Source organism: Lithobates pipiens, unplaced genomic scaffold, assembly GCF_037356315.1.
Source record: "Lithobates pipiens isolate NorthernLeopardFrog02 unplaced genomic scaffold, aLitPip1_a1.2 Scaffold_13, whole genome shotgun sequence".
Taxonomy (NCBI): domain Eukaryota; kingdom Metazoa; phylum Chordata; class Amphibia; order Anura; family Ranidae; genus Lithobates; species Lithobates pipiens.
This window is the reverse complement of record NW_027507718.1, coordinates 184229251-184252167: the sequence shown is the minus strand read 5'-3', so window position 1 is coordinate 184252167 and position 22917 is coordinate 184229251. Positions and strand designations below refer to the sequence as shown.

General features: G+C 44.1%; 1 protein-coding gene across 3 annotated transcripts in view; it reads right to left on the bottom strand.

The window, feature by feature from the left end:
* AP1M1 (adaptor related protein complex 1 subunit mu 1) overlaps positions 1-22917 on the bottom strand; it is a 179900-nt gene that overhangs the window by 112429 nt on the left and 44554 nt on the right. For all 3 annotated transcript variants that reach the window (XM_077475958.1, XM_077475957.1, XM_077475959.1), the window contains one exon: positions 16269-16425. In XM_077475958.1, coding sequence (XP_077332084.1) covers positions 16269-16425 — 157 coding nt within the window. The remainder of the gene's footprint in view (positions 1-16268; positions 16426-22917) is intronic.

Here is a 22917-nt window from a genome sequence, read left to right as displayed (position 1 = left end):
TCAGGAAATGGAGCCTTTCGGCTTCATTTCCCGGTTCCCTACTGCGCATGCGCGAATCGCGCTGCGCAATAAGGACGGTCCCCGCTGCCTCTGGGATCTGTGTGTTTCCCAGCAGGCAGCGGGGCACTTGCGGAAAGGGGCGGGCACTTGCGGAAAGGGGCGTAATCTACTCCCCTTTCCGCAGAGAGCTATCCCGGAAGTGGGTGCAGAATACCTGTACTGTACAGGTATCTGCACCCCCCCTCCCCCCTGAAAGGTGCCAATTGTGGCGCCGGAGGGGGGGAGGGTTCCGATGAGCGGAGGTCCACTTTAGGGTGGACCTCCGCTTTAATGGTGTATTTTCTGAATGGTCTAGATCAGTTGTGATCAGGGTACCCCAGGGCTCTGTCCCGGGACCTATTTTGCGTAACGTGTTCATAAACAATATAGAGGCTGGAATAAATAGTTTGATCCCAGTGTTTGCTCATGGTACAAACTACATAACTTAAACAGTATATGGCAACTTTACAAGACTATTTAAAAAAAAAGAGGGGTGGGCAGCTATATGACAGATGAGGTTCAATGTAGGAAATTTAAAGTGATGCACTTGAGAGCTAAAAATATGCATGCAAGTTACATGTCAAGGGAGAACCTCTGGGGGAATCAGGAATGGAAAAGGATTTGGGGGTCCTAGTAGATGACACACTCAGCAACAGCATGCAATGCCAACCTGCAGCAAGCAAGGCCAGCAGACTATTGGCATGCATTAAAACAGGTATTAACTCATATTCATAATATACTATACTATAATATAACATTATTTTTGAGTATATTCTGTGTAGAATTGCTGTTATTCAAATAATAAACTGTGGCCAACAAGGGATATTAAGAATATTCTTAACGCCAAGAAGATGGTTTTTAGAGAAGGCAGCAAAGAGAAGCTAAAAACAATTCAGAGGGACCTGAAGATGGAGAGGTAAAGGAAAAAGCTGGGAGTGGAAACTCAAGCAAACAATGTAAGGAAGGTCTGGAATGGCATGAGAGCCATTACAGGTTTCAAACCATTTGGTGGAGTGACTGGGGGAGGTGTGAAGAGGGCAAATGAACTGGGCCTGCTATAGACAAGCAGTGTAGAGGCAAGTAACCTCCACTTCTCATATAGTGTGGATTCTACTCCCCCCCCCCATCAGATACCAGCTCTACTCATCCTTCACGTGAAAGTACAACAATGCATTTTACAGCTGATCAGATGCGCAAGACAGTTGAGTGCCCTTCAACTGGTCCTTAACCTTAGACTGAGTCTCTGAAAGGTCCCCGTGTTGTGTAAGATGTCTTGTCTTGTTCCTGTGCTAAAGATACTCCATCCTGGAGGCTCTACAGATTACAGACCAGCTCTGACTGCCCACGTCATGAGGACCTTGGAGAGACCCTTTTACATAATTTATAGCCAATGGTTAGTAAATATTTAGACCTGCTGCAATTCACTATCTGCCTAGATTGGGAGTTGACGCTAGCATTTTCCTGTTAAATTGTGTGTATGTGTCAGAAACCATGAATCAGACCAAGGCAGAAGTACAGTCAACTCACACTTGTTTAATAATAAAAAAAAGGTAAACATAGTGAAAACATAACCAGAGTTCAGGAACTGGAACGGATAGTCAGACAAGCCAAAATATCAGGGAGCCAGAGAGGAGTGTAGTAGAACAGTAAAGCAGGACCCAGAGCCAGAAGGAAGGTCAGCCAAGCAAGTCGTTAACAGGAGAGCATCTCTAGAGATGTGACCAAGGCGAAGGCAGAGATTATCTAGACTGGACAGCTTAAGTAGGCAGGACTGATGAGCCAGATATCATCAACAGTCACTGTGGAGAGATAAGCGCTGGCAATTAGCAGACAGCCGAGTGGCCAGCTTTGATAAGGAAGGGCTGAGCCCTCGTCAATGACCCCTTCCCCTCGGAGGACCACCAGGCTTGAAGGGGAAAAAAAAAAAAGTCTATGGAAATCACAGAGAAGGACAGGGGCATGCACGTCCGAAGATGAGACCCATAGTTCACCATAAACGGGGACAATCAGGAAGTATGGCACTATTGTGAGCCCATGGAAAGAGGTCTAACCAGTTGTTATGATGGTCAGAAACATAGCAAAGTAGGAATTGCTTCAAGGACTGATTGGCTCGTTCTGTGGCCCCATTAGACTGCGGGTGACTGTAGAGGAGAAAGCAAGCTGACCTCCCAACTGTGCACAAAAGGCTCGTCAGGACAAAAACTGACTACCCCTATCCGAGACAATCACCTTGGGTAGCCCATGTAAGTGAAAGATCTCCTGAGCAAAAAATGGAAGCCAGTTCCTTAGAAGTGGACAACTTCTTAAAGTGGTTGTAAACCCACTTTAGAAAAAAAAAAAAAAAAAAAACACCCGCAAGACAAAGGCATATTGAGCTAGTATACATAGCATACATGCACAGAACGTTGGCTACCTTCTAGAAGAATGTCTTACTGCATTGTGGCGACCAGGAGAGAACCTCAGTACGGAGCCAATCAAAAGAGGGGTTGTGCCTCTGTAACCAAGGATAACCAATAACCAGTGGAAACTTAGGTGAGGAAATAACTCAGAATTGGATAACCTCATGGTGAAGATCTCCTACAGCCATGGAGAATGGAACAGTCTCATGAGTCACATGAGCAGGCTATAGAGGTCTCCCATCAAGAGCCTCAATGGCAAGTGGAGTGTCACGCAGCTGCAGCAGAATGGAGTGCTCCGATACAAAAGGTAGCATCAATGAACAGGCCTGCAGCCCCAAAGTCGATTAGAGCCTGTATCTCGAAGGACTATTTAGCCCAAGAAAGCCACCCAAGGTCTGTCCGTGGACCTCAAGATTTGGGCGTTCCCTGTACGGGTATAGGGCAAGACTTCAAAAAGTGACCTGCCTGGCCACAATAAAGGCACAATCTCTCCCTCCCCCTAAGGGTTCTCATCCAAGGAGACGCGCATGAAGCCCAAGTGCATGGGTTCCCCTTCACTGACCGACACGGTACCAGGAAGCATTGGGAGGCAAGGGTGGGATGGCAAAGTTCGGAGACAAATGTACAGGCGGCTTCCGCAAGCGCTCCTTAAAAAGGGAGCCTTTCTCTGAGTCTGGAGTCAATGAGGATGGCAAATGTGATCAACTTCAGTGGGTATATCTCGGGCAGCTATCTCATGAGACCATGAGAAAAAGCAGCCACAAGGGCCTCATTGTTCCAAGCAATCTCTGCTGCCCGAGTACGGAGTTCAATGGCGTAATCGGCGACAGTTCTCGTACTCTGATGGACATGAGGCACTTGGCATCAGAAATGGAGCGTGTGGGAGCGTCAAATACCCTTTTAACAGAAATGTGATATAGATGGAAAAGTGCAGCGCTAATTGTATAAATAAGAAGTGAAAACAGTGAACCTCACCGTGTTAATATAATGGTGCTATTTAATGCAGTGGGATTCACTGCATTCACTTATGGTGTTATTAATTTAATGGTTTTGAACAACCTGTTTTAGTACTCGTGTCTTGTGCAAATGCAGTTAATTTATTTCACTTATTTATACAATTAGAGCTGCACTTTTCCATATATATAACATTGCTTTTTTTGTCTACAGCTGTGCTGGCTGCTAGTTTTGTATTTTCTCATCACAGCGCAGTATATTTTTTTATTTTACCCTTTTAAAAGAAGCCACAAACTAAGGTTAATTCAAGACAACAGGGTTTTCCCAGGCGAAGGCTCCAATCCTGGGATAGTCATCTGTCTATCAAAGTGCCCAGACAAGGGGAAGGGGCTGTATGTGATGGCACGCAGCAGGGAACACACAGATATTGAAATGCCCCCTCCCCCCCCCGCCCCATATTCAGTTCCAGTTCCATCAGCCATTTTTTTTCTTTCGGCAAATTGCCGAAAAGGGCATTTTTGGCTGTACTGTTTTGGCGAACAAAAATTCGGTGCGTCCCTAGTAGAAACGGATCCTAAAGGCCATAAATCTGGATGATGGTCAGCCTGGGTCATAGAGGTTGTGAAATGAAAAGCCAGTGCACCCTTAAAAGGTCCATCCAGGACCCAAAATAAATCTAACTTCCTGAAGAAGCAGTGACTTAGGGATAGACTTTCACAGCCCAACACACATCAGACAATGAAGGGATATGTCTTTTGGTGTATCGCTGCCAGAGAAATGGATGGCAAAATTAAGTCCTGGTTGAGGTGAAGGCAGAGCCACTTTTGGCAAGGAGGAGGCCTGAGCAGCACCTTACCCTATGCAAAAACCAGTTCAGGCGCCAGCCTCGCAGAGGTAATAGGATTCTAAATCTGAAAGAGCACACAAAGCTTTAGCAATCACATACCACATTTGCCAAAGCCAAGTGGGAGCAATGAGGATCACCGGAATGGCCTTCATCTCAATCATGTGAGGCCATCAAGAAAGAAGTTTCAAGGGAAGAAAAGGGTGTACCGATTCCACAGATGCACCAGAGTATCAACTGCTGCCACTAAAAGAGCCCCTTTACATGGAGAGAACCTGTCAGTTGTTAAATCTGGAGCCCAGAAGGTCCACAATCCTACCGACAACCTCTCGGCACAGGGTCGAGCAGGATGAGGAAGTATGCCTAACAACTTACAAAGCCTTGGAAATACACAGCAGGCAAGCTGGTAACATGAAGTTGTACCCAGGACATATCCCTGATGAATGATATACACAACAACCTAAACTAAACATAAGAAGTAATCAAAACACAATAGTGGGATAATCCTTTTCTCCCAGCGCTCATACACCAATAATAATTAAAAATTATTGATAAAATCGTAGCCGCCACTATTAAAAAAAAAAAAAAATAAAATTAAAAAAAACCACACACATCACACAAATGATACAATGAAATTATAGCATTAGCAGTGGTGAATAACTTTCACATTTGTTACAATAGTGCATAATAAATGTCCCAAGAACCATCAGATCAAACGTCCATTTATAAAGCTCATATAAGGTGTAGGTCCAATCTTTTAGATCCCGTCACCTCACCGCGTGTGAAAAAAATCCTCTATGGTAAACTCACCAGATGAGCCAAAGATCTGCACATGTATTAATGGTTTTGTCCTTCCATCTAAATAGCACTCGCAACAAAAGAATATGTACACATAGCGTTATTCTGCAAAACATTTTGTAAGCATATTTCATCCTACGTTCATACTTTAGATATATTGCTATAAAACTTGTAATTATCACAATTCATATTTCAAATAAATATTTAAAAAATTATCAAAAAAAGTTTTATTTAAAAAAAACTTGTGTAATATGCAATATACCCTATTGCTCCCTCTCCTTCAGGATTGAAATTCTGGGGCATAGAAAAAAATGCACCCAGTATGGAGAGAGAGCAAGAGGATCAGAAAGTTGTCAAAGTGTGAAACGAAGTGGATCTATTTAACTGACACTTTATGTCCCAAAGGAATGAACGTAGAATTGGATCTTAACTGGTATATATTGGCGATTATTGAATAACGTAGAGTTTAAGATTTTATAGGTACCAAATTATTTATGCACACAACATACGTTTTTTTTTTTTAAATAAATGCTTTTTTTTGATAATCTTTAAATATGAATTGTGATAATTGTTTTAAATATCACTATATCTAAAGTATGATGAAATATGCTTACAAACTGTTAATTTTGCAATGATGTATGGCCATATAAGAAGATGCGATTTGATAAGATTGTTTGGTATTCAGATGTTCAATTAGAGCTGCATAAGCAGATTCAGGCATTGCAACAATATTGAATTAATGGGTGCATTTGTTATAGTAACGCAAGAATACCCAACTGCTTCACAATTTATTGGAAAGGGAACGTAACCATATGGACCCCCCGCAGGATTGTGGCCAAATAGATTAAGTTGGCGAGTTTCAGTGAGTGTTTACCGGGTTAATTACCAGGGCTCACAGTGTATATATTGTAAGGAGCTGCGATGTGCGGCCACGCCTTCTGATAAAGTAATGACGAAATGTGTCAGGGTGCGACAACGCAGCTACCATGCACACTGTCTATCAGCGATCGCCTCAACCCGGGAACACTGCTCTATGAATGATCTACAGATTGGTGAGAGACAGGCACGCAAGAGACATGGATCTACGATTTGAATTACTACATGCTTTTTATATTGGAAGTTTGTAAGTGTACATCTGGAAGGGGGCATTTTATCAATAAATGTTTTGCAGAATTACGCTATGCGTACACATTCTTTTGTTGCAAGTGCTATATAGATGGAGGGACGTATCATCTGTTACAAAGAAATGATTAATACAGGCGCAGATCTTCTTTGGTTCATCTGGCGAGTTAATTGCCATAGCACATTTTTTCACACGTAGTGTGGTGACGGGATCTAAAAGATGGGACCTACACTCCCTATAAGCTTTATGAATGGACATTTGATCTTATGGTTCTTGGGATATTTATTGTGCACTATTGTAACAAATGTAAATACAGAGAAGCCTCTGTTTTCTCCCCCAGTTCTGGTTCTGAATAACAAATGTAAAAGTAGCATTTGTGTGATATACACAACCACCACTGCTGCATTCCTGACATACAGGGGCGGCACGACTTGCAGCGCCACGACCTGCACACGATCAGCGGCGACTTGCAAAACGACTTCTGTATAGAAGTCAATGCAAGTCGCCTGAAGTAGTACAGGAACCTTTTTTCTAAGTCGGAGCGACTTGAGTCGCTCCCATTAGAACGGTTCCATAGTACAGAATGGAGCGCGACTTGTCAGGCGGCAAAGTCGCCCCTGTGTGAACCGAGCCTAAATCAAGATTGAATTAGCTTCTAGCACAACGGTTCAAGACTCTGACAGCAACCCTTGCACAGACAGGGAGTCCAGGACTCTTCCGAAGCTTGATAAGACAGTATCCATCATGAGGATCTTCCAAAAGAAGGGAAGGAAGGTTTTCTCCATTTCCAGAGCCACCAAGCCAGGAATACCCTAGTCCAGGGATATACAATTAGCGGACCTCCAGCTGTTGCAGAACTACAAGTCCCATAGCAAGACTGACCACCACAAGCATGACACCCAGAGGCAGAACCATGATGGAACTTGTAGTTCTGCAACAGCTGGAGGTCCGCTAATTGCATATCCCTGCCCTAGTCTTTGGTGTAAAAAAAAAAAAAAAAAATCTGTGTCTAGGGACCAAATTAGCTTGTTGCCAGACAGAAAAAATGTCATGTTATACATAACTGGATTAAAACATGGGCCTCATGTTCTGCAATTGTATTTTCTTATTTACTCAACAAAACAAGCTATACTTCCAACATATAAAAAAGGCCAAGTGACCCACCAACAGAAAAAAAATGGTAGCAGGTGCTCTGGATTAACGAGTCTAAATCTGAAATATGTTGCTGTAACAGAATGCAGTTTATTTATCAAAGGGCTAGAGAGCAGTACAAGCTGGAGTGTCTGCAAGCAACCGTGAAGCATCATTTCTGCACTTAGATCTGGAAATTGTTAGAATTAATGGTCTCCTCAATGCTGAAAAGTACAGGCAGATACTTCTTACAATACCATCAGGGAAGTGTCTGACAAGTCCCAATTTCATTCTGCAGAAGGACCATGACACTAAACACAAAGCCAAAGCAATAAAGAGCTAGAGCTAAGAGCAAAAAGAACAATGATATATGGTACGGCCACCACAGAGCCCCGATCTCATATTTTAGTTTGTTTTGGATTATATGAAGCGACAGAAGCCACTAAAACAGTCTAAGGCAGTGATGGTGAACCTTGGCACCCCAGATGTTTTGGAATATACGTTTCCCATGATGCTCATGCACTCTGCCGTGTAGTTGAGCATCACTGGAAATATAGTTCCAAAACATCTGGGGTGCCAAGGTTCGCATTCACTAATCTAAGGCCTTTTGCATACGGCCGTAAAGTCGAGTGGGTGCATAGTGTAAAATATGTCTGTTGTGGTGGCGCACGGGAGCCACAACTGCAGAGTATTTTAGCCCACATTACAGAAGGCACTGCGTTTGTAACTGTGGCAGCACCGATGTGTACATGCGTACAATTATGGGCATATTATATGTAAAGCTAACGAAATGGCTGCCGATTACATGAGCACAGTGTTCTTGCTAACGCAGTCCTATAGGCTACTATATGCTGCCGTTGTGGATCTCGAGCACCACAAAGACATACAGTTTCTAACAAAAGTGAATACATCCCTCGCATTTTTGTAAATATTTTATTAGATCTTTTCGTGTGACAACACTGAAGAAATTACACTTTGCTACAATGTAAAGTAGTGAGCGTACAGCTTGTATAAGTGTACATTTTCTGTCCCCTTAACCACTTGGGACCCGCGCTATAGCCGAATGACGGCTACAGCGCGGATCTCCTTTTCCGGGACTATGTCTATTGATGTAGTCCCGTGCACGAGCGGCACGCTCTGTGATCGGCGAGTCTATGAGACTCGCCTGATCACCGATCAGAGCAAGGGGTCGATCCCGACCCCTTATTACGTGATCAGCTGTCAGCCAATGACAGCTGATCATGTGATATAACGGATCCGGTAATCGGCTATTATTCCTTCTCGCGCTGACAGCACGAAGAGGAAAAAAAAAAAGCCGATCACCGGCGGCCGTGATCGGGACATCAGTCCCGATCACGGTCAGCCCTGCCAGTGCCCACCTGCCCCCTGCCAGTGCCCACCTGCCCCCTCATCAATAAATATGATACAAAAATAAGTGCCCCCCGTCAGTGCCACCCAGCAGTGCCCATAGTGCCACCCAGCAGTGCCCACAATCTGCCTCAAAGGTGCTGCAACCCAGTGCCACATATCCGTCCCCATCAGTGTCATCTACCAGTGCCCAGCAGTGCCGCCCATCAGAGCCACCTATCAGAGCCACCTATCAGAGCCACCTATCAGAGCCACCTATCAGAGCCACCTATCAGAGCCACCTATCAGAGCCACCTATCAGAGCCACCTATCAGAGCCACCTATCAGAGCCACCTATCAGAGCCACCTATCAGAGCCACCTATCAGAGCCACCTATCAGAGCCACCTATCAGAGCCACCTATCAGAGCCACCTATCAGAGCCACCTATCAGAGCCACCTATCAGAGCCACCTATCAGAGCCACCTATCAGAGCCACCTATCAGAGCCACCTATCAGAGCCACCTATCAGAGCCACCTATCAGAGCCCCCTATCAGAGCCCATCAGTCCCATCTATCAGTGGTACCTATCAGTGCCCCTTAGTGCCACCCATCCGTGCCCATCTTTGCCCATCAGTGCCGCCTTATCTGTGCCTATTAGTGCCGCCTTATCTGTGCCCACCAGTGCAGCCTATCAGTGCCGCCTCATCAGCGCACTTCAATGAAGGAGAAAAATTACCTGTTTGCAAAATTTTATAACAAACTATTAAACATGATTTTTTATTTTTTTTGCATTTTTTTTTGTTTGTTTAGCAAAAAATAAAACTCCCAGCTGTAATTAAATACCACCAAAAGAAAGCTCTATTTGTGGGAAAAAAATGATAAAAGTTTAATTTGGGTACAGTGTTGTATGCCCGCGCAATTGTCATTCAAATTGCATCAGCGCTGAAAGCTGAAAATTGGTCTGGGACTGAGGGGGGTTTAAGTGCCCAGTAAGCAAGTGGTTAATAACAGGTATGTCTAAACCACTGGCCCATAATGCTCAACTACACTGCAGAGTGCACGAGCATCATGGGAAATGTAGTTCCAAAACATCTGAGGTGCCAAGGTTCGCCATCACTGACCTAGGCCATCTTTATGTAGAGCAACAATTCTTTTCTTTTTTTTTTTTTCTTTTTTTTTTTAGATCCTCAGAGAGTGCTTTGTCATGAGGTGCCATGTTGAACTTCCAGTGACCAGAAAGAGAGGTAACCCCAAATTTAACACACCTGCTCCTAGGGGTGCAACGGATCAAAAAACTCACGGTGTTCCTCGGATCAGAGTCACGGATCGGATCAGCAAATAAAAAAATAAAAGAGACAAGACAAACATAAGTTGTCTTTTCATTTATTAACACTTTTAAAAATTACTTGAAAATATATAAAATCAAGTTAAAGTGCATAATATCTTTTTAACATAATGAAAAATAACTTAAAGTGCAACATAAAAAGCCATATCTCCTTCCTTTAAACATGGACCGATGGACAATGAGCCAAAAATAACTTAAAGTGCATCATCATCTTCCTTGAAACAGATAGTGAAAGCCTAGTATGTCCACATCAAAGAAGAATAAAAGAAAGAAAGCAAAGCATTCCTGAGCTTATAATTTTAAATTCTTTTTCAAAAAGACAAGGATGTCTACATTGTCTGAGGAGAGTGTGGACTTCTTTGCAGTCACTATGTCCCCTGCTGTTGAGAACACGCTCTCGGAAGGAACTGAAGAGCCTGGCACAGCGAAATAGCATCTTGCCAACATGAGGGTATTTACACTCATTGCTTTTCCACCATGTCAGCAGATCACCATCCACTGTAATGCCACTTGCTGCCAGCAGGTAGGATGCCACCTCCTCTTTGATGATGTCAGCAGGAGTCTTGTTGTCTTTGCTGGCAAAGGTCTCTCCAAAAATATTTGCCATAGCCGACTTCTTTTATGGAGATGAGGAGTCCAAGTTTGCTCATGTTAGCTCTGCAGCTTGACCCTCTAGAAAAAAAAATTTGATTAAACTATGAAACATGAAAAGAATATTTAATAAAAGCCATTATTACGAAAAAAAAAAAAAAAAAAAGTATTTAGATTTAAATTTATCATTTTTAAATATTTTCTTTACCTCATCAGTGCCCAGACTGCTCACAATCTCACCATGTCCTCTGGAGTAGGGCAGGGTCCACGTGAGACAGACTTGAACCTCGGATCCAGGGCAGTGGATTTGTGAAGGTAGTCATGTAGAGTAGGGGGTGAAGTGTATCTGGGCTGCAGGTCCTCTCTAATGGCAGTCTAAACATCTCAAATGGTGGTGCGGTCTTCCACATTTGGAACCATGGATTGTAGAATGCTTGTTTTCAGTGGCAGGATCATTGACACAGATGGTGAACTTTCAGTGCTCAGCAGAGATGTAACAGTTTTGAGGGGTTTAAGCACCTGGAAGACCTCCTCTGCCACTCTCGCATCATCAGAAAGGGTAACAATGTCTTTGACAATTTTCTTCAGGGTCTTGTCGGTCAATGCAGAGCATATAGTTGCCTGCTGCACCAACATATAAGTAGAGTTCCACCTTGTTGGGACATCATGTATGAGCTTATGAGTAGGCAGCGTTAGCATGTCTTTCTTTGTCTTTAGCACATGAGCAGCTGTTGTGCTTATGTGGAAGTAGGAAACCACCTTCCTGATCCTCCCATTGACTGAGATTCCCTTCCTATCCTATTGACTGAGATTCCCTTCTGTGATGCCAAATTCACTACATGTGCAAAGCACCCTATCTGTGGGCCCAGTCCTGTCTCATTCACTGCATTTATTTGATTTTTGGCATCATCAGTTGTGACTGGGATATTAGTACTCAGCCTTTTGGCTAAGATCAAGTGTAGTATCTGTTCTTATCAGTTACCAATAGGTGGCACTTGCTTCCGTCTGTTCTACGGCGAGGTGGAGCAGGGGTGGCGGTTGCTATGCAAAGCCTGTTGGTGTAAAGGTGACCCGGAGCGGTTCGTATCCGAAAGGGAAGCCTTCTGATGGGGGATGGAGAACCACTGGTCGGCGCCAGGGGAGGGGACCCTGGCCTTCTGGCTTGGATTGTGGCAGCTTTAGCTCCAGTCAGTTTTTCGGGAGGGAACGTTCGTTCTGTTCCAGCAGGGGGGGCGGCCTGTACTTCACGAATGTAATTAGGTAGGAGTGATGGGAGTGAGGGTGTGACCTGATGGCAAAGGGTGTCACCAAGCTCCTTGATCTCCATGCCTTTCTGGCTGGGGTGGGGGCTGTCGTGGTCTGGGTTGGGGGGGGGGTCAGGGATGCTTCTGTTGGAAAGCCCATGGTGATGTGCCCCTGGAGTGGCAGTCCAGGGGTGCCTTATACTCACTGTGCTATGCACTTTGATATTCGGCACCTAGGTCACGTCACCAGATACACGCTTTTTCACACTGGCCTCTAGGGCCCGGCCTTTTGGCTAGGACCAGAGGAATTTTTGATTCCTGGCCGGAGGGCCTGGTCATTGTATTGCACAATGGCCACCTTTTCACTCTCCTCTTCACTATCCCTTTCCTCACTTTTTATTTATTTTATTTGTGTTGCGTTTGTCACTGCACGTGTGATGAGTAGGGTGTCGGTCCTCGGACCTATCCTGAAAGTCTTTGGGAGGGCAGACATAGGCCTTCTGGCTTGGTCCAACCTCCATTGGGGGGCCTACCTTCGGGGAAGCCCCATAGTACCAAGTACCTAGGAGGTTCTGTTTTGGCAGTCCTCCCGGGGAAAGGAGGTCTTCCGGCTTTGGCTGGAAGACCACAGAGGAGTCTGGTACCTCAGTCCCTGTCTGGAGCCTAACGCCCCGGGGGATCAGGGTATGGTCCTTCCTTGTGGAGGACAACAGACACCCGTCTGCACTTTTTAGTGTTCACTCTTTATGTGTGTGCACTTTTTATATGCACCGGGTGGAAGTTTTTTGGGTGTGTTTTGCACGCCATTGGCTTAAAAAAAAAAAAAATAATAATAATAGTACTGGGCCTTTTCATCTTCCATTTCTCCACTGCTTGTGTCAGTACCTGCGCAAGAGTGCTTGTGCGACTCTCGTAGAGGGGGCGTGTCTGCAGCACCGGCTTTCTCATCTCTCAGTCTGCTATGATGAAGTGAGTGATTATGGTCACATAGCTCTCCATTCCCCTGGACATCCACCCGTCTGTCCTGAGCGCAACAGAGGATGCTCAGGATAGTTCATCCACAACTTTTTTCTTCTCCTGCTCATAAAGATCCGACACAATCTTTTCGCTGAAGCGGGTGCGCGACGGGATGTCGTAACATGGCTCAAGCACTTTCAGCCTGAGTTTAAAGCCCTCGTTTTGCACAACCGAATATGACCTCATGTTTGCACCTATAAACACACCGATAGCTTTTGTGATGGCTTTATCCCAGTCTGATTGTGCAACAAGGGGCTGCTTAAATGCCGCAGTGATAAGCAGTTGTTGAACAACTTTCGTTTTCACTTCTGTCAGTGAAACACCGGGGTGATGTCGCTGCAAATGCATGGCCATGCTTGATGTGTTTCCAGTGTCATATGGCTTTCTTGTGCCACAGTGCCTACACACCATCACGTTTTTTTCCACTAACCTCGTCTTTCCTTCATCATATTTGACAGGGAAGCCAAAATGCTTGCCATGACCACACTGTGTGTGTGGACCGATTCCTTCCCCAAAGTAGAAGCAGGATGTGGAGAATGCAATTAATTGAATTTGAAAAAAACCTGTGAAAATTCCACCACCATATAGTCCCCACTGTAATATCTACAATCTCCCCCACTGCAATGGACATCTCAACCACTCTAATAGACATCTCCCCTATTCACGCTAATATTAACATACATCTCCCCTACTCTAATATCCACAGACATCTCCCTCCCCACTGTATACAGAATAGGAAGACTAGTGTTTAGTCTTACCTTACCAGAATAGAAGCCGGCCAGATCAGATCCACGAGCAGTTGAGGGGTGATGACCTCAGCACGCAGCTCACCACCGCCGCTCCGGGGCTAGGCCAAAGCCTTTCCAAAGGCCGAGGCAGCAGAGTGCTCCACCGGTCACGTGGCGTGCCGATCCAAACAGGTTGACCTGTTTCGGATCATGGATTGGTGACGATCCGTTGCACCACTACCTGCTCCCCATTCACAACAGAAACCCTGTAACACTGACAAGTCACCTGACACAGAGGAGGGGAAAATGGCTAATTGGGCCCAATTTGGACATTTTCACTTAAGGGTGTACTTACTTTTTTGCCAGAGGTTTAGACATTAATACCCGTGTGTTGAGTTATTTTGAGGGGGCAGCAAATTTACACTTCTATACAAGCTGTACACTGACTACTTTACATTGCAGCAAAGTATAATTTCTTCAGTGTTGTCACATGAAAAGATAATAAAATATTTACAAAGCTGAGGGGTGTACTGTATTTTACGCCCATATGCTAGACTTTATGGCTGAGTACAAGAGGCCTAAATCCATAAAACTGCGATTAGTTCTTTTAAAATGTTTGGAACAACCTACTTTTTTTTTTTAGTTCCTTGATGCATAAGTGCATTTCAAGACAAAGTGCATGCATTCTTTTTGCCCATTATGTCTGATATAGACTAACCCACACTCCACATATGCACGCTTACCTGGAGCTAATGGCCACGGCCTCTGGTGTTTGTATACATCCAGCCCCACAAGTCTCACTGCCCTGGCTGCACCTGCCCATTATGGCCTCAGACTTCTATAGGGCCCTCTCCCTTCTTCTCCAGCCTTGGAATGCTGCCCCACAGAGGTCTATGGGGCTGTAATAAGCAAGTATGGCCAGGATGGTTGAGATGGATGAAAAACACCGGAAGCTGCAGTACTCAGATCCCCGCACATATGCATCTGTGGAGGAGTGAGATTGGAATGGGTTGGATTAGGGCAGGTAAAAAAGGGACAAAAAGGATAAATGCCTAAAGAGTGCTTATCTTATAAAAACGGTCTCAACTGTGCAAGCATACTTAAGAATTTTGATGTTTTTTTAAAGGCAAAAGATGGACATAGCAATATTGTTTTATTTTAAACTTTCTTTTTTTCTTTATGCACTTTGTAGGTTACATTACAGCATTTTTTTCACAAGTGCCTGAAACTTCTGCATAGTACTTTCTGTGGGCCGCCATTACAAATGTCTGCTCCTGAAAATTTTTGATTCTTGGCTGTTATGTTGTCTTCAATACTTTGAGTAACTGTTAAAAAAAAAAACATAAAAAGGATAGGCCCCTTTCACACAGGCTTTCCAAATCAGGTCCACCTGTCCATTTTTAAAGGTGAACCTGATCAAAGCCTCCATTCACTCCTATGTGGCACCGGATGTCAGCAGTGACATGTCCGCTGACATCGGCTGCTATCCGAACCCATCTGAAATCCAGAGGGATGGAGACCCTATTTTCCATCCGTCTGGCGGATCGGATGAAAAACGGACAGTCGGTCCGTTTTCATCTGATTTTTCCATAGAGGAAGCACAGTAAGCGGATCGATCCCCCTGCTGAGCAAAGCGGAGTCCGTCAGGCAGACCGCCTGTGTGAAAGAGCCCATGATAAAACGCCAACTACCAGTAAGTAGGAACAGCAACCAAAGCACAGATGATATTTTAGGCTTCATGTAAATGGGACGTTGTTAAACCTCACCTGAAAGATTTAACTTGACAGCTAGAAACCAGTGTCTATAAACAGCCATTTAGCCTCACTTCAGCATCTAGAAGCGTTTGGAGAAAAAAAAAAAAAGGATTTTTTTTTCTTCAAAATACCCCAAAATGGAAAAACCCCTGTAAATGAAACGCTGCTAAACGCGAGTTGCTGCGTTTGAAATGCCTCTAAAAACAGCTTCTGAACACTTTTTTGGGTTCCAAAAAAAGCCTCTAAACACAACTGCCTAGAAACAACTATAAACAAACCAGTGTACATGTACTGATAAGATAACAGAGGAGGATTCAGGAGAAGTTGAAAAAAAAATGTCCAACTGCTCCTAAACGTTCATCCATTTACCAGCAGCAGTGTATATGAGGCCTTATTGAGGACAGCTGTCCTTTAATGTTTATTAGCAATACATACCAACAGCCTGTTTTTTTGTTTTTTTTCCCCCCCCAAAACAAAAGCACCATGATCACTGACCTCTGGCTGTATGGGAGGCTTTAGGAGGGCGATAAAACTGGGCCACAGCTTAATTGCCTGTTTTTACTGCCCCCACTTTCCTGCATCACACCCCTACCTTAAACCTGGCTGTATGGCTTGATGGCAAGAGTTTTGGCGAAGGGAAGACCTATGGATATCAGCATACCTTCAGAAATAAAATATTGACTGCTCTCTACTGGTGACATATCCCCAGTTCTCATCTAAGCTGCAGTTTGCCAATAATGATCTGAGGGCCAAGGATTTTATGGCCCATGAAAAAAAAAAAAAAAAAAAAAAACACATGAATTACCAGAACAAAGAGGCCATAAGAGGACACCAACATTATTCATCTACTACTAAGATGCAATTTTTCCTTTGACAACGTAAAAAAAATAAAAATAAAAATAAATATTTCTGAAATGTCAATTCTTTTTTTGACAATTTAAAGGAAAGGATACAATATAAATTATTGTGTTTAATCCACATGAACCTTACTCCTCCATGAGCAAGTATTGGTGAAAGGGCCCCTTCTTCCTCCTTTTCCATTAGGATTGGCATGAAGTGCTCAACTTCAGACATATCGACATCTCCACGGTAATTACGACATATAAGGACCTATACAAAAATGATTAAAAGAAATATGCAGAATTACATTTCTATTGTTTTTTTAAACAAAGTAGACCATTATTGTTAAAGGCAAAGTTCACTTCACTTCACTTCACTTCACTTCAGCGTGAAAGCCAGAGGGCTTTCTCACTGGAGCGGTGCGCTGGCAGGACAGTGAAAAAAAGTCCTGCTAGCCGCATCTTTGGAGCGGTGTATTCACTGATCCTAAACCGCTCCTACCCACTGAAATCAATGGGGGAGCGTGGCTATACCGCTGGCAAAGCGCCACTGCAGCGGCGCTTTACGGGCGTTTTTAACCCTTTTTCAGGGTCCCGCTAAAACGACGGTAAAGCGCTATTAAAAATAGCGCCGCTTTACCCGATGCCCGCACCACCCCAGTGTGAAAGGGACCTTAGTGAACCAAGTAAGAAGTTCACCAGCTAACCTCATTAACACAACCTGCACCTGCTCTCCTCCTCCAGGAAATTGCGCCCGTACACCTTTGCACTTTCATGCTTCTCCAATGCAGACATTGTTAGTGAGCACAGTTCTCACTAAACACGCAGCCATTGATTGTTTTGTACCTTCTTGCACAGATCGTTCACTTTGCAGAGTGTGGAGAAGCTGGGTGATCACATACCAGTCTATGTGGAGCAGAGCTGTAGCACTCAAAAAACAGAAGACGCATGTCCCTGGAAGTCGGTAAAGCTCAACATACACTATTACCTTCGCGCAGAGCGTATGCAGATATGCGTCCTCGGCTTTCAGGGGTTATACCGGGATGATGACCGCAGCTGCAGGCATCATACCAATATAGTTTTTTTTAGAGCGGGCTATTGGCTTTCGAGGGATAACCACCGATGCGGCTAAAAGCCGCTTGGTTGTTATCCCGGAGTAGCAGGAGGGGACCCCCTATGCCTCCTGCAGCTCTGACCGAGCCTCTCGTGCCACTGGGAGACCCAATCCGCGATGCGGCACTTCTAGCGTCTAGCCACAGCATAATTAAAGCATAAAGGAAGGATGCCCCATAGTGTAGTATTTTTAAAAAGTTTTTGTTCCAGTCTCCTGAATGTAAGGACGGAAGGGACGTCACAACGTCCCTTCCGGTTTACTCGGCTGCCAATGGCGATTTAAAAAAAAATACAGTATTCAGAATCGCCGTTTTCGGCGATCTGAATACAGTGAAGTGCAAAGGAGGGATTGGAGGTCTTTTAGACCCCTGATCCCTCCATAAAGAGTACATGTCACCTATTACTGTCACAAGGGATGTTTACATTCCTTGTGACAGCAATAAAAGCGATCAATTTATTATTAATTAAAAAAAAAAAAAATCACAAAATATAAAAATAAAAGAAAGGAAAAAAAAAAATGTCCCCGCAAGCTCGTGCAACAAAGAAACCGCATACGGAAGTCGCGCCCGCATATGTAAACGGTGTTCAAATCACACATGTAAGGTATTGCCGTGATCGTCAGAGTGAGAGCAATAATTCTAGCACTAGGTGGTAAAAAGGTATTCCTGCGCCAAAATGCAAAAAATTATTTGTGGAATGGGGTACTGCTGCACTCACTGGAGGGAAATGTCTGAACCCGAAAAGAGAGATTGGTATAAGGATAGTGGTGCGCTGTACTAGAGGATATGTAAATTTACAATAGTTGTGTATTGTGTAGACATGTAGAGATAAAATCCTAGTAAAACCAACAAGGTGGCCAAAGTAAGTATAGTAAATAGTTAAAAGTGTATATACAGGCAAGTGAATGGTGGCTAGTAGTACATCAGATATATGACAAAAGTAAAATGTAATAACGTAATTATCATATAGTCTCTTGGATCAGTAATTTGGCATACACATCAATACACACAGGTAAAAATAAATCATAAAAAATGGTGATATTATATGGAGATAATAGAAGGTGCAAAAATTTATATTTAAAATTACATTAAAATACTTGAAGAGTAATAAAATTTGTTGAAAAAAAACGACAAAGTGCAGTAGTGCTAAGTCCAAGTGAAAGAAAGCACAATTTGAACAATCGTCTAGGTTGACGGAAGGGTATTTATATCAAATGTCCATATAAAAAGGTGCATATAGCAAAGTGCTAACTATACACAATCGCATAAGGTGCAAGCGAGCCATGTAGCGACTATATCATAAGTCGCATAGAACATAAATTAAGCTTAAAATCAAAAAAAAAAAAAAAAAAAAAAATCGCATGAGATGAAATAAACTACAGGTGAAAATAAAGTGCTAGGTGTTCTTCAATGTAATGGGTGGTGGTTAAGGTGATCCAATGGAGTTCAGTGGGGTGACGTAAATTTTCCGTGGGATCCTAGATGATCAATTTATGGATGTCCCCTTACCTTACTGCTGTAAGGTTACAGCATATATTGAGTATATCTTTAGGTGTCCCTGGAGGTCTTTTCCCTTTATGGATCCTAATATGGCAATTCCTGTTTGGCGCCCCTCTCTTGCTCCCTATATGGTGCGTGGCCTCTTTAAGAGTCACTTTGGGGTATTCGCCATAGGTGGTCTCGTGCCGAGTATGTAGGATTAAAGCATAAAGGAAGGAAGGATGCCCCATAGTGTAGTATTTTAAAAAAGTGCAATATTTATTAAAGGAATAAACTTCAGGTCAGGTACTCACAAACACAGGATGTATATAGAAAAGGGGGGGGGGGGGGGGGGTTGTTGTGGGAGTGGGTTATCTTCTATAGTAAAAATAATAGTAATAAAAATGATTGTGATATATTGATATATATATATAGATATCTATTTTTTTTTTAGAGGTATATATATATTTGGAAACGTGTAAATAAATAATAAAAAAAAAAAGCTTATGAACATTTAAATGCACGTGTCTGTACATGTACACCTACATATCCCAGAAAAGATCGCTGTCAAAAAAACAAGATAAAAAAAAAAAAAAAAATGGGGTGACAAAGTATTTAAGGAATATATGCAAGTTTCCCATTTACACAGACGTAAAAATCTCTCATCTGGAGTAAATTTTTCTGATATAGATTCAATTATCCAAACACTGAGATCTGTGATTTTTTTGGTGGTGTGTTGCAAAGTGTCGAGCAACACTATATTTGTGATTTCAAACTTGGACAGCACAACTGTTCACCAAACCTTGCTCGAAGGTCCCTGATAGTTCTGCCCACATATCATAAGCCACAAGGGCAGGAGATACAGTAAACCACATATGGGGTGGAACAATTAAAAAGGAGCTTAAGGTGAAGGTCTTACCATTGTTTGTAAATGATTTCTTGCCATGGGTGCAATGTGCACAGATAAGGCAAAGAGCTTTTTTTTAACACTGAAACATTCCCAACAGTGGAATTAATGTAAGCCGTTTCAAGGTCTCATTTTTTCGTGAAGCTAAAGATTTGATTTTGCCGTGGGCGATCTTACTCTTAATATTTGGAGCCCTGCGATAGGCAAACTTGGGTCTATCAGATACATACTGGGATAGGTGAGGATCTTGTTTGAGGATAGACCAATGTTTTTTAAAAATATTCTCCATTTTTGTAAACTGGAATGATATTGTGTAATGAACCGAGTAGTAGGTTCAGAATTTTGTTTAAGAGACGAGCAAGTTTTCACTTTGGTATACAGTACAGGCCTCCTCAATAAGTTTGGGGGGGGTAACCTTTACCGTGAATTTTTTTCTTCAATGACGTACTTTGAGAAGTGTAGTCTTCCAACCTAGTACAATTACATCTTAAATCGATGAAAATAGGATTTTTTTGTACTCACCGTAAAATCCTTTTCTCTGTAATTCCCCGATCGACACAGTTCCTCTCTAACAAAATGGGTTGTCAGCCCTATCACTGGAGATTACTAGGCAACTTGTAATACAACACTTCAAAACTTTTAGTTCCGCCCAGGGGGCGGTCCCTAGGCTACAACCCCACAGCCTGCTCTAGCAGAACTCAGTACGGCAACAAGCAGTACAACGTAAAGAGAAAAAAGGAGGGGCGGGTGCATAGAAAAGGATTTTACGGTGAGTCCAAAAAAATCCTATTTTCTCTTATATTCACCGACCGGCACAGCTCCTCTCTGTAACAAAATGGGATGTCCCCAAGCAGTGCCAAACAAGGGGTGGGAAAAAGAGCATAAGAACTTCATCCACCATGGCAAGTGGGAACTAGAGAGAGAAAGAGAGAAAGAGAGAAAAAAGTGTGTAAAACCACCACCACCACATAACCGGGTATCCCCCAACAGGAGCGATCCCAAAGACCGCAACCATTTGCGGAAGTAATGCAACAGTGCATTAACATAACAGTACTGCGTTTTTTTAATCGAAAAACCAGGAAAAAATATCGATTACATATGGAATTGCAACTACACGGCCGCCTGCAAAACTTTGCGGCCAAAACAGGCATCAGCCAATGCACTGACGTATACATTGAAGAACTTGGTAAACGTATGGACAGACAACCAAGTCGCCGCCTTACACACTTGAGCGGCCGACGCCTGGTCCAAGACGTTCCACCCCTACAAGGTGTAGGCTTGTACTACAATCTGTCTGATCCACCTGGATATGGTGGCCGATGAGACCGCCATACCCTTCCTTGGACCAGCCACCAAAACAAACAGTGAGTCTGACTTCCGAAAGGGAGCTGTGGCAGACAAATACACTTTCAGAGCCCTAACCATGTTGAAAGCGTGAAGGGCCACCTCTTTGGGGCGCTTCGGCTTAGGACACAACGATGGTAAATCAATGTCCTCATTGATATGAAAAGCCGAGACCACCTTCAGTAGAAAGGACGGTTGCGGACGTAACACCACCTTATCCTTGTGGATGACCAGATAAGGCGACTTGCAAGACAAGGCTGCCAATTCCGAAACCTTCCTGGCCGATGTGATGGCCACTAGAAAGACCACTTTCTGGGAAAGAGTCAACAGGGGAATCTCTCTGATATTTTCAAACGGCAGTTTTTGAAGTGCCGACAACACCAGGTTCAAATCCCATGGGGGTAACGGTGGGCGCACCGGAGGGACAACATGTTGTACCCCCTGAATGAAGGTACCCACTAAGGAGTGCGATGCCAGGGGTCTTTGGGGAAAAAAAAAAAAAAAAAAAAAAAAAAAGACAGCCAAGGCTGAGATTTTCCCCTTGATGGTGCTCAATGCCAAATCTCTGGTCTACTCCTTGCTGGAGAAACAGCAGGATCCTTGCTATGGAAAAGGAACGCGGATGCCACCCTTTTACCTCACACATGCAGATTTAGGCCTTCCAGGTACGATGGTATATCTTCAGAGAAGAAGATTTCTGTGCCCTCAACATAGTTGGAATCACAGAGTCCGACAGACCCCGGTTCCTCAACACCTGGCTCTCAATAGCCATGCCGTTAAAGCCGGCGATGGTAAAGCAGGATTAAAAAGATTGGACCTTGAGATAGGAGGTCCTCTCGCAATGGCAGTCACCAGGGAGTGCCACCAGACGCACCAGGTTTTGCATACCAGGGCCGCTGAGGCCAATCTGGGACAACCAGAATTACTGGAATCCCCTCGGCTTCCACTCGAAGCAGATGTGGCAACAGCTTCAGTGGAGGAAAGGCGTAGATCAGCTGGTACTGATCCCACGCAGCCATCAGCGCGTCTGACGCTTCTGCCCACAGATCTCTCGTCCTGAACACAAATCTCGGCACCTTCCGATTGAGACAGGAGGCCAAGAGATCTACATCTGGTGTGCCCCACTTCAGGCACAGCAGCCTGAATATCTCCGGATGCAATGCCCATTCTCCTGGGTCCAACATCTGTCGGCTCAAATAGTCCGCCTGCCAATTTTCCACCCCCGGGATGTAAATGGCCGACAGGGCCGGTACGTATTGCTCTGCCCACCGAGGTATGTGAGCGACCTCCCGAACAGCGGCTGAGATTCTTGTTCCCCCTTGGTGATTTATGTACGCCACAGCCGTGGCGTTGTCCGACTGTATCCTGATCAGACACCCTTGAAGACACATCGACCATGTGTGGAGGCACAGCCTGATCGCTCTCAATTCAAGCGGATTGATCGGCAACTCGGATTCTGTCGCCGACCAGAGGCCCTGAGCCGACTGAATCCCCATCACTCCATCCATGCCAGATGGACGGTGATCACTACGGACGCCAGTCTATTTCAGAGGAAGGAACAGTTTTCCAGACTGAATCACAGGGGACCTCAACCACCAGATCAGAGAGTCCCTGACTGGCTGGCTCACCTGGATCCGTTGATCCAGGGACAACTGAGATTTGTCCCATTTCAACAAGATCTCCTTCTGCAGTACTCTGGTGTGGAACTGGGCGAAGGGTACTGCCTTGAAGGAGGTTACCATGAGTCCCAGTACTCGCATGCAAAACCGGACCACTTGCGGTGCATCAGCAGTTTTACCACGGACCTGAGAGTCTGCAATTTGTCTGAAGGGAGAAAAACTCTTGCTTCCCTGCGGTCCAAAAGTAAACCTAGGTACTCCATACGCTGGGTTGGCCCAATCACAGACTTCTTTAGGTTCAA